Source organism: Cryptomeria japonica, chromosome 6 (assembly GCF_030272615.1).
Source record: "Cryptomeria japonica chromosome 6, Sugi_1.0, whole genome shotgun sequence".
Taxonomy (NCBI): domain Eukaryota; kingdom Viridiplantae; phylum Streptophyta; class Pinopsida; order Cupressales; family Cupressaceae; genus Cryptomeria; species Cryptomeria japonica.
In genome coordinates this window covers 118,432,515-118,456,328 of record NC_081410.1, presented here as the reverse complement: position 1 = coordinate 118,456,328, position 23,814 = coordinate 118,432,515, and the positions used below count along the sequence as shown (strand labels likewise).

At 36.9% G+C, this 23,814-nt stretch overlaps 1 protein-coding gene across 4 annotated transcripts in view; it reads right to left on the bottom strand.

The window, feature by feature from the left end:
* LOC131074824 (uncharacterized) overlaps positions 1-23,814 on the bottom strand; it is a 168,393-nt gene that overhangs the window by 8,535 nt on the left and 136,044 nt on the right. For 3 of the 4 annotated variants that reach the window (XM_058011534.2, XM_058011535.2, XM_058011536.2), the window contains one exon: positions 7,579-7,675. In XM_058011534.2, the coding sequence (XP_057867517.1) occupies positions 7,579-7,675 (97 nt within the window). Of the gene's footprint in view, positions 1-7,578; positions 7,676-7,978; positions 8,161-23,814 lie in introns of those variants that run through there. The other variant, XM_058011537.2, reaches the window with a different exon arrangement.

Here is a 23,814-nt window from a genome sequence, read left to right as displayed (position 1 = left end):
CCCCAGCTGGGAAATTCAACCACCCTGCTGAAACCCTCACCAAGCAATCTGAATCTCCACAAGGAATAGCGCATACACTCTGACCAATAATGCCAATGCCAAAAGAATCCACTGCCAATCAATAGCTGAGGGCTACGTCCCAGCCAGTACCAATCATGGGGTTTGCGTCCCAGATTAAAGAATTGCTCTACTAGAGCATTATCGCACCAAACAAGTTTTCAATATGTAAAAGATAATGAGAAATTAGGTTTCCTTCTCCTTATATCTCTTTCCTTCCAAATCGAACCCTAAAGATATATGAAAAGTGCGCTTTAATATAGAGCAAAGAAACGGGACTCGGACTCGGCTCGGACTCGGCAAGGCCAACTCGGACTCGGACTCGGGACTCGGCGTCAGACTCGGCTCCAGACTCGGCTGGACTCGGGATAGTGAAAAACTCAAGAAATTTAGAGATTTTTAAATATTTAAAACTTGTTTCAGACACCCTTTATTGAATACACCTTAAAGACACAATAACATCATCAAACTCGGCTCATTTGATTACATACACAAGTATACATCAATCACATAAGCATAAACGCAAATTGTAGCTGAAGAAAATAACAAACATAGATATATAAATATTGTCAAATGTATACAATATTACAAAACTCATGGAATAAAAAATCCATGTCATCATATGATCATCATCAAATGTTTCATACAAATACCAAAGGTAAATACAACTACAAGTCTATGGCTCAAAGGAGCTTGCACCCTCCGGCCCCAGCCCCCTGCGAAGGCGTCTAAGGTAGGTCCTAGATGATTCGACTGCCATAGCCGCTCCCCGTGACACCATGCCATGCTCACCAACATCAGGAACATCCGTGTCACTATCTGCCTCTGAATCTCCTGTCTGTGCTCGTGCTCTCCGCTCCTCCTCTGCCATGGCTACAATCTCAACCTCTATATCTATCTGGTCGATCCAATCAATGTCAGACTCGGAGGTTAAATTTTCTCTACTTCTATCGACGCAGTTTCCCCCATATTTTTCGACAGGGGTTTGGGGGCAGCACCCCCAAGGTGGGGTCAAGGGGCAGTGCCCCTTGCATGCTCCCTGTCGCGATACAGGGCGAGGTCGAGGGGCAGCGCCCCGCAAGGCCAAAAAAACTTATTACAAGTCTAAATTAGGGTTTCTTTGAGAGTCTTCCTTAGGGCCTGGTTTTGCTCTTGTTGCTAATTGGGTCTTGCTTGGTGAGTGAGTATCATTCTTGAAGGTCCAAGCTAGGTCAAGTTGGTGAGTGATAAAGTCTGGAATGTCATCCTGATCTTCAAATGCCCTAAAATTTGGCTAAGTCTGGAATGTCCTGATCCTGAAATTTGACTAAGTCTGGAAAACTAAAGAATCCTCCAAAAACTAGATTTTGCAATATAACTCCTGGAGGCCCAAAACCACTCTCAAACATCCTGACAATATATATGGAATATAACTTAAAGTATAAGAAAGAATAATCCTGACGGAGAGACCAAAATGTCAAATTTCGCCCTTCCAAAAAAACTTATTACTTTTTAAAATGTTTTTTTTTTGGTCATTTTATTAACTCAGCCAGTAGCCGAGTTTGGGGCTCAGGACTCGCCGAGTCTGGCGATTTTGAGCCAAAATCGCCAACTTGGCGAGTCTGGCGAGTTTACTCTCCAGACTCGGCCGAGTCCGAGTCCGAGCCCCTGGGACTCGTTTGGCCTGACTCGGACTCGGACTCGCCGAGTTTGGGCGATTTCGGGCGAGTCTCGTTTCTCTAATATAGAGTCATATTTCCCAATATTGGGTGCCCAAGTATAGAAAAAACACCACTTTTTCAAAATAAAATAACTCCAAACGCCAAAAGGACCCTGGCAAGTGAAAATCATTTAGAAAAGTCCAAAACCTTTTCAACGAGCTATAGCACATGGGCATACAAATCTAGATGAAGCCAAAAACCCCTTATTACTCCGAAATGGCTATAGACATAGCCTTATTTAAAAGATTAAAACGCTAACTTAGGAAATATTTAAATATATTAAAAATATAACCCAAATAACTACAGAAAGCTCGAAACACACCAAAAGCCTGAAACTGAACCTGTCACCTGTTTGTGACTGATGTTGGAAATCATGGATCAACTGGTAGGCTCATCCCTAAAATCTAGGGATGCTTGTAGAAACTAGGAAACACACCCAAATCTCCTGAAACTGAAACCATCTGAAAGGTCATGAATAACCTCACGACTGGCAACTGTCACGGCCTCCTAAAATTTAGGGATATCCCCTAAAATCTAGGAACTGCTCCAAACTGGCTGCAAACCCAAAATCCAATCACTATATGCACTAAATGAGTCCCAATCAACCTCTGCTAGCCTACGAGACTCCAATGATAGGCCAACTCCTCCATCTCTGATGTCCACTCTAGAAAGGGGACATGACATATTTCATGATAGGTCTAAACACATTGAGATTCCTTATCACTATGTTCGACATATGGTGGAAAGGAATGTGATCCGACTGAATTATATTAGTACAAGTGATCAGATTGCAGACATTCTTACCAAGCCTCTCTCCAGGATCAAGCTTGAACACTTTAGAGATAAACTTGGTATGGTTGAAAATGTTATTTAATTTTGAGAGAGTCTCATTTATTCTGATATACTAATATATTTAAAGATGTTTAGTGTGTAAACTCTTTTATTTGTCATGTGTGTGACTCCATGACTGCATGGACCTTTTGTGAACATTATTGAAGGGCAACGACTTTTCAATAATGAACACTTGTTTCAAATTGATATTGTAAGGTGACGATTTTACAATTATCAATTTAACTATCTTGATGGATATCATGTGACTTCATATCTGGGGACATGTCATGATAGTATATATATCTCTGAGACATTATGGTAGATATCTGTTGGTTGATATCATTAAATAAACCATAATTATGATAGAGATCTTCATGGTGAATATTATGAACATGATATTCGTGGACATGCCTTGAAATCATTATCAAATATGGTAGGTATCATGTGACTTGATGCCAATGCACATACCTTACTTGATAGCTATGAGTTATGGTGAGTATCATGAGACTTGATATTCATTGTTGAACCATATCTCTGAATATCACTATGGTGCGATATCTCCTCTCTTCACAATCAATGGATGAATTGTGATGTTTTCTCTAACATGAAATGTGTCCTCCCTAGTTAAGAGGGAGTGTTAAATTTTGTAACGTCGGTCGTAGTATTTCATGCTTCCAATATACATATATATATATATATATATCAATTTGATTACATATACTAATATGTTAACGTTAACTAATGATAAATAAAACCAAAGTTAACTTATCATGTCTGACCAACGGTTACACCATTCATGGTATCGAGTGGTAAAGCGATTCTCAAACAAGTCGCACTCCTTCTGATCGGGTAAGTAAACGCTGACTAATTTATATATTGTGGTGAGAGGTACGTAGGGAAGAGATGTGTCTTCCCACGTGGGAAGACATATCTCTTCACTACGTAACCCCTCATGCACTTATATAGCATGCTTACATTGAGGAGGATGCATACACCGAAATTGATAAGTGTGGTGCATCTTTAAAACATGCTATAGCAGATAAAATACAACTTTCAGATCATATCTCCATCTCTTCTATTTTGATCACAGAATTTTGAAAGAACTTAACAGTTTTTTCCTATTTTTGCTCATTGCACCTCCTCTATATATATGAGGGTGCTTATTGTAATTATATTTTATTTCATGCAACAAAACTCTACCAAAGTGAGAAGAGAAGTGAGATTTTGTGTTCAAATTCTGATTTTGCAAGCTCAATCAAAATAAGAAAAAGACAAATTTTGGCTTCCAAACTTTGTGTCGGAATCATATTTTGTTTATGATATAGATGTACTTATGTCATTTGTGTCATATTCTTGATGAGATTGAGTTGAGTAGTGTGAATTGTGTGATATAGAAGAGTTGTTCAAATTTATTAAGTAGGCTGTGTTACTCGAGAATTTGGAAGTTCAAATTGTGTGGATAGTAAGTTAAAGACTTTGAGCTTTGCTTTATTATCTTTAGGAAAAGTTTATTAATTGTATGCAAGTAGCAAAATAAAGACTTTGTGCTTCATTTGTTATTTGGAGAATATTGGTTAAAAGAGTCATTTGAAAAAAGGTTGATAGGATAGTGGTAAGTTGAAGACTTTGAACTTCATTGATATTTTTCCATCAAAAAGTCATTTTCAAAAAAGGAAGCAACAAGAGGCTTTGTACTCTTATAGACACTTTGCTTCTATTTGCATACATTTTTGAATTACTGCAAAAGGGAATGTTTTTGAGAAGCAAGAAAGGAAATCCATTTCAGATAGAGAATTCGGAAAATACTTACCCTGAAAAAAGAGAGTGAAGTAATTGTATCATCCTGGATTAGTGTAAAGTTAGTAGGTAGATTAAGAGTAGATATAGATTGCAATAGAAAGGGGGAGCCTTCCCTTATAAATAGGAGAGATCATATCTTGCCTTCTGAGAGATATTGTCTCACACACTGGTGAAAATCCACATTTTGTAAGCCTCCTTGAGTTTACAAAATTTTCACAGGAGTGACTTCATAGAAGAAGTGAATGACCTAATCACTCTTCTAAGCAGGGTAAAAGGTTTGCCAACTTCAAATACATACTATGAATGGATGTATCAGTGCATTCATGTCATACGACCAAATAACAAAAGGATCTTTTGGGGAAAGCAAAGAAGTGATGCACTTTGTCATCAGCTTATCAAGGTTCCTACCACTCCGAAGTTCCACATGACTTCATACTTGGTATATGCTATAGCTGCCATGAGAAATTTTACAGGTCTATCTACAGAAGGTGATAGAAGTTCTATAGAAGGTAAGAAATTTTCCAATTTCTTACCTTCACTTATCTTAGAGTCGGTTGTTTTGATGATCAACCATTCATGCTCCCCAAGCATCCATCTAACAAGATTGTCTTGATGGAATTAGCACGACAAATGATATATGTTCATGAGAGATGAGTCCACATAGGTCGGGATTCAAATTCTCTTTGTCCATCGGCAAGTATTCAATTAATTTAGTTTTCAAAGCTAGGGCCATGCATGAAGAAATGAGAAGAGTCACAATGAAGTTTTTCGAAGCCCGAAAGGATTTGATTATAGAAGTATGAAGAACAAGCTGAAAAGATCCTACACTCATGTTCACAGGATTGAAAATATTTGGATAGACTGTAGGACAAAGAGAGATATCAGGAAACTTGACTACCGCCATCTCACTAAGGAGCAAATAATCGTCATCATTTGTAAAAACCAAGGATGTAAAAATCCTCAAAAAATCGGAAAAATCCCGATTTTTTGCGATTCATTTGCCTAGACGATTTAATCTCCATTTAAATCCCGCCCGATTTATTTGGAAAAAATCCCGAATTGCAGTCGTAAAAAATCGCGATTAAAATGTAGAAAATCCCGATTTGCATATAAAGGAACTTGCCTCCTTTTTTAGTCTCTTTTCTTCCCTCTGTCATTGTTTCTCCTCTTCTTTTTCTCGCTTGTGTCTTGCAATCTCTTCTTGTTTTTTGGTATATTACTAATAACTATATAGTATATAGTATGTATTTGACTCAAACTATGATTTATATATGATGGATACCAGTAATATGTTATTGTGCTCTATAAATTTTGTGTATGTGTGTTTCTTAAAAATACTTTTAAAATTATATATTTTCAAATGTTCGATAATTTTGCCGATTTATTGCCCGATTTTTTGCTGATTCCCGATTTTAAAAAAAAATTTACCCAAAAGATTTATTGCCGATTAAGATTTTTACAAATGTGGGGATAGTCTTTAAAAAAAATTTAAAATTTAGATCAAAACTGACCTTGAGGGGGAAATCAATTTTAATTGGAATAAAAATCCCAATAAAAAACCATTGAAAAATCATTAAATGCTCACTTGGGGAAAATCGCCCCATGTTGAGATAGAAATCCCATCAAAATTTCATCATAATTGTACAAAATTGTCTCTAGGGGAAAATCGATCTATGTCTGAAGTGAAAATTCCAATTCAAACTTGCCACTAAGCACAAAAAATCACCTTGGGGAAAATCAACCCCACTCCGGATAGTCATCTAGACCCAAAATCATTAAAATCATCACTTGTGGAAATTCAACTAAGGTCTGGAATCACTATCAGCATTAAAATCCTCAAAATCTTGTCATAAAAGTCCTAGTGGAAAATCGATAGGCATCAGGAATCATCATTTTAGTCCTCATTAAAGTCATCCGCAGCCCTGATGGAAAATCGTGGGTTGTCGGGAAGATTTCCCACACTTAGCCAAATTTTTACCATCCTGGTGGAAAATCGCCCCATGTCTGGATAATGAGTGGGGGAAAATTTAGGTCCATTAGGAATCCAAGGGAAATTCACCACCAGTCAAGTATTTGAGTGGGGGAAAATCATGGGTTATCGGAAATGTGGGGGAAATAAATGCACCTCCCATTAGGAACTTTGACATTTTGACCCTTAGAACATGGATTTTCATCCGGAATTTAATAGTTTAACCACTCAAAATCATCTGGACACTTAGAATTTTTGATAAAATGCATTAGGACTTAGGCAAATTTACCAAAATTTGAGCGAAACAAAAGGAAATCTATCGGAATAAAGTGCGAAATCAACTTGAATAACTTCCTAGGAGTGAGAAAGCAACTCCTAAAGGTCTTGAAACACTTAGGCACTGTGAAATCATCGACGATGACGTTCAAAAACATGTTAACGCTCAAAAGGTCTAGACTTAGACAAAACTAGGATCATTAAAATCTCAACCTTTACACACTTGATCCTATAACTTCAAAACCCTGAACGACAATCAGGCACGATCAAAAATCCGAGTCTCGGGCACGGGAACTCAAAATTGCCCACTATGCTGCCAAAACCCTAAACTAACCAACACAGAAAGCAAGAAAGAAGGGGTCCCCGTTTACAATGGGGCGATGTGTGAAAAGGTCACAACACTCTCCTTTAGTGCTTCTAACTGTACCTTTAATGTTGTTGTTGCCTTAGAGGTCCATATGTATTTCTATTTATTGTGCACATTAATCAAAGTTCACTCATTTTTCTTCATTTGGTGATCAATTACAAAAACTAAAAGTAATTGACGATTATATTCATTATCTTCTAGACTTATGCTTATTTCATCATTAGATTACAGTTAGTTGTTCAAAGAATTGGCTTATCTATGATACAAAGCAATTAATATTCTTGTAAACAACACAAAATCTTTTTCCAAGCTTCAATTGCATTGATACTTCATGCTTAAGTTTCACCAGTTCATAATGCAAACATATGAAGCATCATGCATGAGTGTAAGGCATGATCTCTTTTCAAAAAATCATCCATTAAACAACTCAAGGATGAAACAATTCATCATTGACAAGGTCCCCAAAATGATCGTACGCATTACCATCCAAACACAACCATATAATGAATTTAAAAATATTCAAAATTGCAAACAAACAGCAATATAATGATGTCAAATTATAAGATGTCCATACTCACCTGAAAAGTTTCTTTGCCTTGCAAGTAGTCACATATGAAGATGTCATCCAACCAAGGCACAAGAACCCTTCTAGGGAAGACAAAACTGCATTCTTTACTGTTTCAAAAGAGAGCTACGAGTCAGCTCACATATTCAAGTTCGCAGTAAAAGACTGTAAATATTCTGAATAGATATGAATGACTTTTTTTAAAACAATTAGATATTTTATATTACTGAAAATGGGAAACATATAGTTGTGGAAAACCAATGAGAAGAACAAAAACATATCCTGAGAAATAAAATTTACAAGAGATTTTGGTTATCAGCAATAAGATTGTAATTGTTCCTTTTGCAGCAACGACACAGATCAGGGTAATGTTATGAAAATAACACTCAAATTCTTCCCAGCATTTGCCTATGTCCTATTCGTATGCTCCTATGAAAGCATTGATCTGTTGAGTACCAAAATTGACACGTACAATTTGCAATTAAACATTTTTTCCCGAAATGCGGTCTGGTGGAGGCCAAATGGTAGCTGTTACTTGGCTGGGCTTCGGTCTAAACATTGAAAGTGCCAATCCATAACCTGTGCTTGTGTTGTACTGTACATAACTTTTCAATTAGAACAAAACTTCATATTTATAAAAATGAATGATTAAAAAGAAAATGTCTAACAACAAATTAGACTAGCTTCATGATGTGCTAGATCAGCAGATAAGAGAGAAAGTGATAAAAGAGCTCTGCTGGAGTATACCAAAATGATCAATAGAAACAATCAGCTTTTACAACAAGAGACTGCTGCATTGTACATATTTATGTGCTAAGAGGGAAAGGAGAGCATAAAAACTTAAAGACAGACAGCTAGTGCCATGAAAAGACTGCTGTTTAGTACATATGTGTTGGCTAGGAAAGAGAGGACTGCATGAAAACATAAGACCCGGAGCATCTATACAATAATTGTGTATGGATTCCAAAATGGGGAGAACAAAATGGCATTTGCATTTTCCTCAAGCAGTGATAACCATAACGAGTTCAGAGTACTTTCCTCATCCATTGTGTGGAATTATTATGGGTTGAGTGTTACTTGATTATGGATTAGAGCCTACTGTAAGTACTTGCTTCACATGTGTGTGTGATTGGAGCCTTACCCATGAAATACTTCATGCTTTGCAGATGGCTGGGAGCGAGAAGAGGGGAGTTATATTCAGCTTGTGCTTAGAGAATCCAGTATTTCATGCATCTTTCAAGAGAAGCAAGGAATTGATTGCTTGCAACATGTGTTCATGGCTTTCAATAATGACATTCAGCTTATTGGCACGTGTTCATTTTATCAATGTGCTTCAGTTGCTTTCCAAACACATTAGGAAGCCTTAAAAGTCTTGTAAATGAAGGGATTGTGAATACAAGCATCTCTTCTCTACTAATTCTGATGTTGGATAGCGTCAAAATTGTCATTAAGTATGTCGAGCAAGTTAGGATCATTTTTTTAAATGATAGGAGCATTGGTGTAATGTCCCCAACTTGGTTCAAGACATTTTAACCGTAATTAATTGATTTCCAATATATTTATAACTTAACTAAATCGATTAAGAGACAAAACTATCTTAACATGAATCCAACCTAGGATGTTCTACCTTTTCTTTAGTCCCTCGAGTACTAGCTATTTCACCATACTAAATAATTAATCCTAATTTTGATTTATAAATCATTTACGCATTTATTAATTTTCAATTAATAAATACTCATTATTATCAATCAATTAATAAATACTTTGTTCTGGTGATTTAATGAATATTTACTAATTTACTAATTAATAACTACTTTTTATTATATTAATAATAATTGTAATTATTATATTAATATTTATTATTATCCATCTTTATGTTATCCCTCATTGATCATTCTAATCATAGATGAAAAACTCGGATTTTGCAATAACTCGGCAAGGCCAAAAAAAATTTTAAACTCGGGACTCGCCAAAACTCGGCAAAAAACTCGGCAAAACTCGGCAACTTTATCGAACATTTGAAAATACATTTTTTTTTTATATAGAATTCAAAAACACACATTTACACCAAATTTGTATAACATAATGATTTCCATGATATATAAATCAAATTTTTTTGGTAATACATAGCAACAAATGCAAGTATCATAGCATAAACCAAAAACTAAGTGCAACATATGTATAAGAGTTCAATACATATCAACGTATCATAGTGACAGTCTCATAGAGTTATAGAGTCATAGACCACAAAACAAGAACCTCTGAAATTCTGATTACATATCAAGTTCAAAGTTTGGTATCAATGAAAATAAGAAATCATAAATTGCGTCTACGACTAAAGCTCAAAACAGATTGTGGCCGCTGGATGGGTGGTGCTGAAGTAGTGGCAACATCCTCAACACTAACAGGTGCCTCTGCTGCATGATCAACCTCCTGCTCCTCCTCACGTGCTGCCACTTCCGCATCCCATTCCTCTCCTGCCCTCTCCAACTCACTCAGCTGCTCATTAGTAAGGAATGGATCCAAATCATTATCAACATCATCAGGAGAAGCAACCCATTCTGCTGCATATGGATCAATGTCATCCAAGTCAAGTGCTTCATGTGAATCTTGCCCTAGCACCTTCTTCTCATGTAATCGAATGTTGTACCGCACATAGACAAGATCATTCAAGCGTTGTTGAGTCAACCTATTGTGCTTTTTTGTGTGGATGTTCTCAAAAACACTCCAGTTGCGCTCACAACCAGAAGCACTACAAGGCTGTGATAATATGCGGATGGCAAGCTTTTGAAGATTAGGCGTTGTGGCACCATAATCTTCCCACCACAAATCTGCAAGGATACAAAATGTGATTTATAACTTGTAAAGATTTCAATAATCTTAAAGAGAGAAATAAATGGTAAAAATTAAACATATGTTTATTTTTACTTGGTCGTAAGGTGGCTCTCCTACGTTTGCAATCAGGTGAAGAAAACAATTCCCCTAAGGCCTTCTTATAACTCTGCAACTCATCAAGTATCAGGTCTCGAAGGATCTCATCATCAACTAATCTCCGAATGCATGTGTCAAGGCCAATTCTAACCTCTGCATCTGCTCTGAAATCGGAGAGTAAAAAAACTTGGGATTCAAGAAGTAGGCAGCAGCATGAATATGTTGGTGGAGTTGATGGTTCCACCTCCGATCAATTATGCGCCATATGGGTTCATACTTGGTCTTGTTTGACCCATACAAGTGTTGAATCGCCTCTTTGGCCTTATCCATGGCCTCATATAGATACATCCATCACCACTTCATCCAACATGTTGCACAGGTCTCCGCATTCTTCACTTCATTGGAGGCATCAATTGATTTTAAAAATACTAACTGTCCTCCTGAAGCAACTAGAAAGTTGATGAGTGTCCTGTTCCTACCATCTGTCCATCCATCAGAAAGAATGGTGCAGCCATTCTTTTCCCAAATAGTCCTTTGCTCTTCCACTAATGCATGAGTGTTTTGGACCTCATCCTGCAATAACGGTCCACTTACCTCGTAACGGCTTGGGGATTTGAACCCCTTACTTGCCACAGTCAACGCGGTGACCAATTGGTCCCAAGATGGACTAGAAATAGCATTGAACGGAACATCGTTGTAGATAAAAAATCTAGCACACGCCACCTTGGCTTGTTGGTGAGCCTCTTTATTCCATGCAGTGCCAAGCAATCCAGGTTGTGCACCAGGAGTGTTACGTGGAATAAAGAAGTTTTCCATGTTGCTGTCCAAAGTTCCCTTTGCTCGTATCCGTGGCCCAAGGGAAGAACCAGATGTCCCCACATCTGTATGTGACCCCATGGAACTCAAATCTGCCCTTGGGGCTGCCATTGCCTCTGCTGTTCTCTTTTTTGTTGCCTTCCTTTGATCATATGCTTCAAGCGTTGCTATTGCATCTCTCGTAGCCTCTTCAGTACATTCTGTACAGCTTGTGGTATCTCGGCATTGAATTTTTGCAAGGTGATATTTGAACCTATTAATGCCACCTTTTACAATTTTTTTGCAATGGTTGCAAAAAACATCTCCTCGTTTTGGACCTGGTCTCCCATGTTTCCAACAAGGGTCTCTCTTTTTGCCACCAACTTTAACTGTAGAAGCTGAATCCATTTTCTTTCAAAAAGATGTGGAAAAGAACCTAGCAAAAGAGAGGCAACATTTAGAGATAAATAACATTGTTACCAAAAAAAATCACAAACATCCAAAAATTACAATGACTGTATAACTGTATTTTATTTACAGTCATCTATTAATAGATGACTCTCTAAAATTAAAATTTTTAATTGGTTGTGTATTTTTTTAAGTTTTTAACTTCAAATTTAAATTTAAATGAAATACTTTAATACACATTGACATTACACAGTTGACAGTCATTTCAAATGACTATGAGTATTTCACAATTGACTGTGTAATACACAGTCATTAATTACAATGTACATTAATGATTAATGTATTACACAGTCATCAGTCATTTGAAAATGACTATGTATTACACAGTCATTTCAAAATTTGAAAATGACTCTGTATTACACAGTCATCAGTCATTTGAAAATGACTGTGTATTACACAGTCATCAGTCATTTGAAATTTTGAAATGACTGTAATGACTGTGTATTACACAGTCATTTGAAAATGACTGTGTAATACACAGTCATTTCTCATTTGAAATGACTGTAATGACTGTGTATTACACAGTCATTTCAAATGACTGATGACTGTGTAATACACAGTCATTTGAAAATGAATGTGTATTACACAGTCATTTGAAATGACTGTGACTGTGTAATGATGACTGTGTAATACACAGTCATTTGAAAATTTGAAATGACTGTGTATTACACAGTCATTTGAAAATTGAAATGACTGTGACTGTGTAATGATGACTGTGTAATACACAGTCATTTGAAAATTTGAAATGACTGTGTATTACACAGTCATTTGAAAATTGAAATGACTGTGATTGTGTAATGATGACTGTGTAATACACAGTCATTTGAAAATTTGAAATGACTGTGACTGTGTAATACACAGTCATTTTGAAATGACTGTGTATTACACAGTCATTTGAAATGACTGTGACTGTGTAATACACAGTCATTTTCAAATGACTGTGTATTACACAGTCATTTCAAATGACTGATGACTGTGTAATACACAGTCATTTGAAATGACTGTAAATTGTAATTACTAATGATTGTGTATTACACAGTCATTTGAAATGACTGTGACTGTGTAATACACAGTCATTTGAAATGACTAAGACTGTGTAATACACAGTCATTTTCAAATGACTGTGTATTACACAGTCTTAGTCATTCGAAATAAAACAATACAAAAAGATACCTGGTCGTGCGTGCAAATGCAAACAATACAGTCATTTTGACTGTGTAATACACAGTCATTTCAAATGACTGTGTATTACACAGTCAAAATGACTGTGTATTCGAAATAAAACAATACAAAAAGATACCTGGTCGTGCGTGCAAATGCAAACAATACAGTCATTTTGACTGTGTAATACACAGTCATTTCAAATGACTGTGTATTACACAGTCAAAATGACTGTGTATTCGAAATAAAACAATACAAAAAGATACCTGGTCGTGCGTGCAAATGCAAACCCTATGCAAATCCCGTGGCGTTTTTTGCCTTCCGGAGTCGCGCGAGCCGCGAAATGGAATAAAGACTTCGGTTTTTTTTTTGCCTGCGACTTAAGTCGCGTTTTTCTCGCATTTTGTGCCGCGTTTCGGGCGGGTTTTGGCCATTAACGGCGATTATTTGCCAAAAAAATCGCGGCAAGTATATAAAAAAATCGGCCCGAGTATTTCCGTGATTAACTCGCGCGGCATTATGGATCGCGATTACTCGCGAGTTTTTGAATTGCTCGCCGAGTTTTGCAAGCCTGATTCTAATTATATAGATACATAAATAAGTAAATATAATAATGTGGCAGACAGATCTGACACATGACAGATCTGGTCTGCCATTCTTATGTTCTATACATTGGCTTTACATATGTTTCACTCTTATACTAGTATTATGTAATTTGCCTATCTGGAAATTTCCTTTATAAGTCTGCTGAAGGTCAGTCTAAAAGAATAATTTATGAGTTATATTGCCACATAATATCATTACACTATATAATAATTATTATTACAGCTTTATTATCATTATTATTAAAACTATATTATTATTATTAAGTTTATTAAATCCTACATAAGGATGATATCGGGCTCCCATATATTATGCATATATATTAAGCACATTCCCGTGCATACCACAAGGAACAAAGATGTCACTGCCTGTCACTTAATGACAGTTCTGATCCGATCTGATCCATGGTGATCTCTACACTATTAATTCTTGAAGTATATGCAGCCAGTTCTGGACACTAGGTCAAATGGTCAAGTTGGGCCATCTAATAGCATATAATAAAGATATCCCAAATATATTAATAATTGATAATAATTACTCTTAATTAATATAAAATTATTAATTAAATAATTACTGTTAATATTGTATCAGAATTAGTTTATTATTTTATTTAATTATTTTAAATATATAAATTGTGTTTACGTTTAGGAATATGTTTATAATTTATAGTAATATATAAATTATGTTTATAATATGATATTAATTAAATAATAATATTAATAAATTTAAATAATTGTTCGTTGTGAATTATTATAATAATAACTGCTTGATTTAGGATAAATATATAACGATCATGGAGGGGATATGACAATTGGTTTCTTTAGACTCAAAGGTGTGGTTTGTAGTACTATTCAAAGATTAAAGTGAATGTTCAGCAGGAGGATTCCATCAGCTGAAATGTGGAAATAAGGGTGACAGGAATATGCTTTGAGTAACTTCAGGTCAAGCTAGAGTTTAACCCACTTTGGCGAAAGATGGTTAAGGGAAAAATTGGTTGTAGGAATGGAGTGTGGTGCATCAGCCATTGTCATAGAACAATGTTATTGACCTGGATTGCATTTGGCCTGACTGAGAGGGTTTGATGAGATGGAGGGGCTTCATTACTCATAGGGAGTATTGCCACTTAATTTATAACTATTTGATGAAAGATGTATCAAGGGAAAAAGCTGTCGTAGGAATGGAGTGTGGTGCATCAGCCATTGTCACAGAAAAAGTGTTAGGGCTAGATTGCATTTGGCCAGTGTGCGATGGAGAAGGCTTCATTACTCGTAGATAGTGTAACTGCTTCATTTAAATTTATCACCGAAAGGTTTGTTTCCATTGTATGAGGATTCTCAAAGAGCTAAGGAAGAGCTTCACTGAAATAAGGAAACATTCTGATCCTCAGCAGAGATGGAGTGCTTAAGGCTGCTACTGGAGCACTTATTCCTCCTCCACTGAACTTGGGTGTTATTTTGGCTTTCTTTCTTTTATAGATTTTCAACTCAGCAGCCTTTTACTTGTTTGTTTCCTTGAACCTCTCCTGTGCTGCTTATTTATGGCAAGAGTGAAAATTCTTCTTAGAGGCATAATTTCAGAAAAATCTAGGGCAACTGGATTGGTAGATGGGGAAAAGATTGACAGTTTCAGAGCAGCCTACCACAACTAGCGGCACCTAAGAGTTCGGAATAGAAAAGCACAGTAAGGACTTTTCTATGGAAGAAAGCACGGGCTGTTTTGAAATATGGTTGATATGAAAAAAGGTAGTGGAAAGGGAGTGGACTACAAACTTTGGATGAACAGTGCCTGCTTTATATGACACGTCTTTAAATTCCCCAAGAAAAACATTCTCAAAATTTTTGCTAGTCCAAGATAAGAGAGTAGGGATGTCACTCCTAAAATCTTCCCAGACTCCTGCACAACATAAATGCTCTTCTATTTCTCTTCAATCTGCTGATGTGTGCTCAGACAAGATTAGGATGGCTTTGGGTTCAGATGTGATTGCTAGCTTTGAGGACTCTCGACCTCCCTCTCCAATAGATAAAACTTCTACCATTGTTCAGGCAGCAGGGATAAGAAGCAATTTATGTTCGAGCAAGATTTTAATCTTCCTCTAGCGGATGTGCAACTCCTCCTGCCAATTTGCCTGACAGGTGCTAAAACCTCTCCCCTTTCCCTGGGAGCAGCCAGCTCCTCTTTCCTTAGGAAAATCAAAGAATGCTCAGGATACTGACAACAATAGGGTACTCACTTCTAGAGTGTCAGATTCACCTTCAGCAACTTCATCTGACTTGGCTGTAAATGTTATTGCAATTTCAATTTAATGAACAAGTTATATGCTAGATAGTGTATTTCTTATTTTGGTATTATTACTATGACAATAATATTATCGTATTTCTTTTCTGCAGGTCTGAAGGATGAACATGTATCGATTTTAATGTCATTCCTTTTCTTTTGAATGACGTATATATATCAAGGCAGTCACGATCAAGTGGCACCTTGATTTTAGACATGTCCAACCAAGATGTCACTTGGTTGTGACTATCTACTGATTCACTTCGGTGTTTATCATAACAGTTCGGTGTCATTTGCATATGTTAATAGTTCGATATAAACACACCCGATAATGAATCGGTGTCAAGGCAGAGTATGATATAAACACACCCGATAATGAATCGGTGTCAAAGCAGATTATGATATAAGCACACCCGATAATGAATCGGTGTCTAAGTAAACAATAACAATAACTAATAGCATTATATGCTATCGGGTTATCAGCCCGATAGCATTAGATCGACGCTTAACATAGTTAAGGAGGTCGTCGATCTAATCCATCTTTATCCATTATCATAATCAAGATCAAAGTTACAGTCTGATAAACATATTCAGTTCAGATAATCTAATAGCATAGATGAGTAGAACAAAACAGAATAGAGGAGATTAATGAGTTAGGAAAATCTTATCTTGCAGAAGCTACTAATGCATTAACACTCCCTCTTAGCTTTGGAAGATAGATAAAGTAACCTGCATCACATTTCTTTTCCATAATGTCAGTCTCCAAGATCCATACATATGATATGAAGTACCATCAGGAAATATGATATTAAGTATAAAACATCTCTCTAAGTATGTGACATAGAGTATCACCTAACCATGTGATATAAAAGATTCATCATTTTATTATGACAAGATATCACCTGTACACGTGATATCAGTATTGCCTGAACACGCAATACTAAGAATAAACATATGAGGATGGTTAAATTCTCATCTTATCCAGGTTGTGATATGTGCACAAACATTTTATACAAATGTTTTATCACAACACCATCATGGCACATCCATGACATACCAGAGATCCAACATGATAACTGGTTTGAGAATCATAAGATCGTCACCTTATGATGTCTGCATACAAGTGTTCATAATCTGAGAGATCGTCACCTCTTAGATATGAACACAGGGGGTAAAACCTAGAATGTCTCAACATGACAAAAGAAGTTTACATATTAAACATCTTATTTACAAAGCAGATTACCTTTCTATCATACCTAAACCCTTTCTGAAGTGATCAACCTTCACTCTGGAAAGTGGTTTGGTCAGAATATCTACAATATGATCTCCCATACTAACATATTCTAATTTGATCACATTTTTGTCTACCATGTCTCGTACATAATGGTATGGGATCTCAATATGTTTGGATCTATCATGGAACACTGGATTCATTGAAAGTTTTATGCAGCTTTGATTGTCGCAATGGATGATAGTAGGTTTCATCGGATCACCAAACAATCCCACAAGTAACTTTCTAAGCCACACTACTTCTCGGGCAGCCATGGAGGCTGCAATGTATTCGGCCTCGGTGGAACTTTGCGCTACAGAAGATTGCTTATTGCTGATCCAAGATATCATGGCTGATCCCAAACTGAAACAGCACCTAGAGATGCTTTTCCAGTCAGTCACACTTCCAGCCCAATCTGAATCTGTGAATCCGTGTAGATTAAGATCAACTTTCTCATACTTGAGACCAAGGTTTAAGGTGCCTTGTAAATATCTCATAATGTGTTTTACTGCAACCAGGTGTATCTCTTTTGGCTCACACATAAACTGACTCAAAGCATTTACTGCATAGCAGATATCTGGCCTTGTATTAACCAGATACATAAGAGACCCAATCATTTGCCTGTATAGAGTGGGGTCAGTAGAAGGTGATTTTGCTGCTGCTTCTTTAAGTTTATGAAGATTGGTTTCCATTGGAGCAGTCATGGGTCTGCAGTTTAGCATTCCAAATCTCTTCAGGATGTCCAAGGTGTACTTGCCTTGGTTTAGAACAATGTTATCAGAATTCTACCATACTTCCAACCCTAGGAAATAATGAAGGAATCCTAGGTCCTTCATATCAAATTCTTTGGATAGCTCTTTCTTACATTGATCTATAAGGTGATCTTCTCCTATGATTAATAAGTCATCAACATATAAAATCATTATTAGCATATCACCTTTATTCTGTTTGTAGTAGAGATTAGGATCTGCATCATTTTTAGAGAAGCCTAGTTTTGATAGATATGTGTCAATTCTTTCATACCAGGCCCTGGGAGCCTGTTTAAGCCCATATAGAGCTTTCTTGAGTCTAAACACATGAGACTCTGCATGATGGATCTCAAACCCTTCAGGTTGCTCTAGGTATACTTCTTCAGATATCTCCCCATTAAGAAAAGTTGTCTTTACATCCATTTGATGTACCTTCCATCCCTTTGCTGCTGCAATGACTAGCACAGTCCTTACTGAGGTATATCTGGCTACGAGAGCAAATGTTTCTTCATAGTCTATTCCTTCCTTTTAAGAAAACCCTCTGGCTACAAATCTTGCCTTATGTTTTTCAATACTGTCATCTGCTGCATGTTTGATCTTAAAAAGCCATTTAGAAGAAACAATAGATTTCTTAGTTGGCCTAGGAACAATCTCCCATACATCATTTTTCATTATGGATTGATACTCTTCATACATAGCATCCTTCCATACTTGATGTTTAAGGGCATCTGTTACATTGTCAGGTTCGTTTTTAGATAGATCATTCATAAGAGCAACATAGCTAGTAAATTTATTAGGTCTTTTGCTTTCTCTAAAGGTTCCAGAAGGAGCAGCAAACCTCTAAGCTTCTTCTACTGTTTTGGTGGCCCATAGTGGTCTTTTCTTGAGATTTCTAGGTGAGTGTTCATTTTCATTTTCAGTTTCATCTAGATTCTCCCTCTAAAACTCAGGAGCAGGATCTTCATCTAAGTTAGAGGTAGGGACATAGATTTCAAGTTCTATGAAGTTCTGAGCTCTTTTGAAGGCTAGGTCCTCCTCAAAGATTACATCCCTACTTAGTTCAATATTTCTTTGACCAGGTACATAGATTCTGTAGGCTTTGGAGGTTTCACTATATCCTACAAGCAATCCTCTTTTTCCAGAAGGCTCTAGTTTTAGTCTTTTTTCTTTAGGTATATGGATATAGACAGGACATCCAAATATCCTAAGGTGGCTAATATCTGGTTTAATTTTAGTGTATACTTCCTCAGGAGTTTTGTCTTCAAGATGGGAGTGAGGGCATCTGTTTTGTATATATACAGCGGTGCTGGATGCTTCTACCCAGAGATTTGTGTTAAGGTTTTGATCTAGAATCATGGCCTTGGCAGCTTTGACTATAGTCCTATTTTTCCTTTCAGCTACCCCATTTTGTTGGGGGTTATAAGGTATAGTGAGCTCCCTCTTAATCCCATTATCTCTACAAAATTTTTTAAATGAATCTGATGTGTATTCTCCCCCATTGTCGGTTCTTAGGGTTTTAACTTTGTTTCCTGAGTGGTTTTCAGTTAGTGATTTAAATTCTTTAAACCTAGAGAGGATCTCTTCTGATTCTTTACTTTTCAGAAAGTAGATCCAAGTCTTCCTAGAGTAATCATCAACAAATATTACATAATACAAGAATCCCCCTAGAGAGGATACGGACATAGGTCCGCATACATCAGAATGAACTAACTCTAGAATTTTACTAGTTTTCCTAGTACTATTTTGGAATGTACCTTTGGTATTTTTACCTAGGGCTCATCCTTTGCATGCCCCTGAATGATCTTGCTTTAATTTGGGTGGGCCTGTGACAAGGTTTCCCATTGAAGATAAAGCCCTAAAATTCAAATGGCCTAATCTTCTATGCCAAACTTCATTTGCATTAGTGGCTTCATGGATTAGGGCTAGGTTGGGTTCTGTGCATAGCTCATACAAATAGCCCCGTCTCTATCCAATGGTCTTTGCCTTCTTGATGGAAAAGTTCTTTGGCCAGGCCAATACTCTGTTGTCCATGAATGCCACTCTATATCCATTATCTTCCAGTGCCGATATAGAGACCAGATTCCTTTTGATGCCGAGGACATATAGTACTCCTTCGAGCCGCAAGGATATGCCTGTCTTCAATTTCATGGTGCAGGTTCCTATTCCTTTGACTGGATGTGTGGAGTCATCTCCGATGGTTACATCCTCATCACTCTCCTGTGTCATGGAGTCGAGTACTTCTCTAAACCCAGTGATGTGCCTGGATGAACCACTGTCAATCACCCATGAGTTGATTTTGTTAGAAGCTTGGCTTGTGAGTGCTGAGTAGAATACATATTTTCCGGAGTCATCTTCCCCTTTAGTCTTTCCTGCTTTGGCAAATGTAGCATGTTTCTTGGTTCTTTCCGGGCACTTTGCAACATAGTGTCCGAATTGATCACATCTGTAACATTGAATGTGGGATAAGTCCTTCTTTGAAGTATTCTTGCCTTGACGACCTTTTCTCTTTCTAAACTGCCTTTTCTTTTTTTGCTTGGTGGAGTTCGTGTTTAGGACTTGTAGATCTTCATCTATATTCTTATGTTTCATTTTCATCTTGTTCAATCTTGATTCTTCTTGGAGACAATCATCCCTTAGTCTTTCAAACTCAGGATATTTGGACCTTGCACTGATGCCTTGGACGAATGTGCTCCATCCACTAGGCAACCCATCTAAAGCAATGAGTGTTAACTCTTTGCTTTGGATCTCGTAGTGCAGAGTTGCTAGTTCATCTCTTAGAACTGATATCCGCATAAAGTAGGCATTGATTGTCTCCCCCTTGTTCATGGTGATGCGATTTATTTCTCGTTTTAATGCTAGAGTTCGACTTGCATTTGATATCTCAAATGTGCTTTCAAGTGCTTTGAACATTTTATAGGTTGTCTGATGTTTTCTTATGATGGGCATTATGTTGTTTCTCACCCCATCAACTATTATTTTTATTGCCTTTTCATTTCTCTCAATCCATGCTGTTTTGTTAGGTTCATTTTCAGGTTGGTCATTTTTAGTTTGAACAAATGAATCCACTTTGTTCTCCTTTAAGATCATTTGAATTCTGAATTTCCAGGCTGAAAAATCATTGCCACCTCCGAGTTTGTCTTCGAATCTAATAGCGCTGGCCATTGGAGAATGTGATGTAGTATATAAATTTGTTCTTAAATTTGTTTCACGAAATTGAATAGCCTCAAGTTCGATCAACTTGGCTCTGATACCATGTTAATGTTATTGCGATTTCAATTTAATGAACAAGTTATATGCTAGATAGTGTATTTCTTATTTTGGTATTATTACTATGACAATAATATTATCGTATTTCTTTTCTGCAGGTCTGAAGGATGAACATGTATCGATTTTAATGTCATTCCTTTTCTTTTGAATGATGTATATATATCAAGGCAGTCACGATCAAGTGGCACCTTGATCGGACATGTCTTTTAGACATGTCCAACCAAGATGTCACTTGGTCGTGACTATCTACCGATTCACTTCGGTGTTTATCATAACAGTTCGGTGTCATTTGCATATGTTAATAGTTCGATATAAACACACCCGATAATGAATCGGTGTCAAGGCAGAGTATATATAAACACACCCAATAATGAATCGGTGTCAAAGCAGATTATGATATAAGCACAGCCGATAATGAATCGGTGTCTAAGTAAACAATAACAATAACTAATAGCATTATATGCTATTGGGTTATCAGCCCGATAGCATTAGATCGACGCTTAACATAGTTAAGGAGGTCGTCGATCTAATCCATCTTTATCCATTATCATAATCGAGATCAAAGTTACAGTCTGATTAACATATTCAGTTCAGATAATCTAATAGCATAGATGAGTAAAACAAAACAGAATAGAGGAGATTAATGAGTTAGGAAAATCTTATCTTGCAGAAGCTACTAATGCATTAACATTGGCAATGGCCAAATCGCCCTCTTCCTCTATGCGGCATACTCTGGACCCCCTATCTGATCTTAGGGATCAGCCATCCCCCCGTAAGGCCCAAACTATAACTCAATCAATCCTAGTTGCTAAAAATCGAAAGAGATGTATCAAAAAAAAAGAAACTAAGATTAATCCATTTTTGGAACCCACAGCTGTTAAAGTATCAACATCTGAACATATTCAGATTGTGGTTTTGGGGGATAAGATGCTTAAGAAGGAAGAATGGTAGCTAGACGTAACCCTACTCTATAACTTTCGAAAAACTTGGCTGTGAAACCTTGTCCTTAGGCCTTCTTTGCTGTGAAATCTCATTTTCTTGATTTCAATCCTCTCACCAAACCTTCTCTATTTCTTTGGTTTGGATGAGACTCCCAAATCTTCTACAGTTTTGTCTCCTAATTGCCTCTCATCTATTGGAAATGCAATAGGGAGTCTAATTTCAGTTCCAGATATGCATTAGATGGTAAGCCGTTCCACCTTTGCGAGAATTCTTATTGGTTTGACTTTGAATTTATTCAAGTTATCAAAAAAAAATTTGTTCAAAAGTTGGCAACATGATTTGGAATCAACAATTTGATTATGTAGTGAATTGCTTTTAGATGCAGATCATGCTAAGCAGCATGCCACCTAGCAGCAAAGTGTCAAATGTCCTCTAACTTGGTCCTCAACATGCCCTTCTAAAATATGCTTCTTGGTGGAAAGGAGCTGATATACAATATGACTGGATTGCATCCAACAATGTTGATTTTTCAGTGGGCACTGTGGACAGTGCCTTTTCTGTTTCATCAAATTCCTTTTTGGGTACCTCCCTTTGGGCTTCTCTCTTAGCCTATTAAAGAGTTGAATCCTCCTAAACCCCCTTGTGGTTGGTGGGTCTCCTTCTCAATGAAGACGGAGAAAACTAGATCATTGACTAGCAAAACTACAATGGAATCAGTTGGTGAGTCTTCTTCAATGGAGCTAGGGCAGAAAAGAGCAATGTCAAGCAAACCTTCAACATAAATTGCATCCTTGCGCAATTTGGAAATCTCTTCTCCATGCAATCTTAAATCCTAGGTCATGGTCGAAAGAAGAAAATGTCACCTTTGGCAAAAATTGTTTTGGCTGATAGAAAGCTGGTCCACTTGGGTCCCAAAATCATTGCTCACACTCCTATAGGAATCAATCTGCTTCAAGGATAGGGAAATGTCATCCTGAAGGGGTTTTGATCAGCTCATCAACAAAATGTGAGCGATTTAAGGCCAATTGCAAAGAATGGATATTATATCATTTACTTTGGGTCTATGCTACCAGTTCATTGTATTTAACCCACCAATTCGGGTTCAATATAGCATGGATATGGGTCCGGATCCAGCCCACCTTCGGGGCCGTCCAAGGTTACAAACCCACTAGCCTATCTGGGACAAACCCAAACAAACCTACATAGTATTTGGTGGGTTTTCACGCCAAGGTGACAAATTTGCAATTTTTAAAACTTTCTAATTACATTTTGACATCCAATTTTGAGCAAAAATCCAAAAACGCCCCCCAAACCATAAAATGTGGATTCCAGTGCATTTTAAAGATAAGAACAAATGCATTTACCTTATTGTGAGTGAATGCAAAATGATGTGCACCATGAAATTTTGTGTCATTTTTTAAGCAATACCCCTAGACCCTTGCGAGAGGCAATACCCCTCAACACCATTGCCCCTAAACCCCCATTGAACTTATTTGATTTGTCAAGAATACTCCAAGCCCGAGTTTGCAAACTGTACTTCCAAGTTTGCCTACATGTCGTTGTCTACAATATCTTAATCAAATGAGCAATCTTCCCTAATGTTACTTAATGCTTACTTGTTTTCTTTGTTGTCTAGAAGATGACTTTTTCATATGGGGGGAATGATGTAATTAGTGTACAATGGCTATTATTATGTTTCGATAATATGGTTTATCCAACTATGTATTTGCAAGTGCCAATGGCACTGTGGTTCTTCTAATTTACCAATTCCTACATCATTTGATATGGA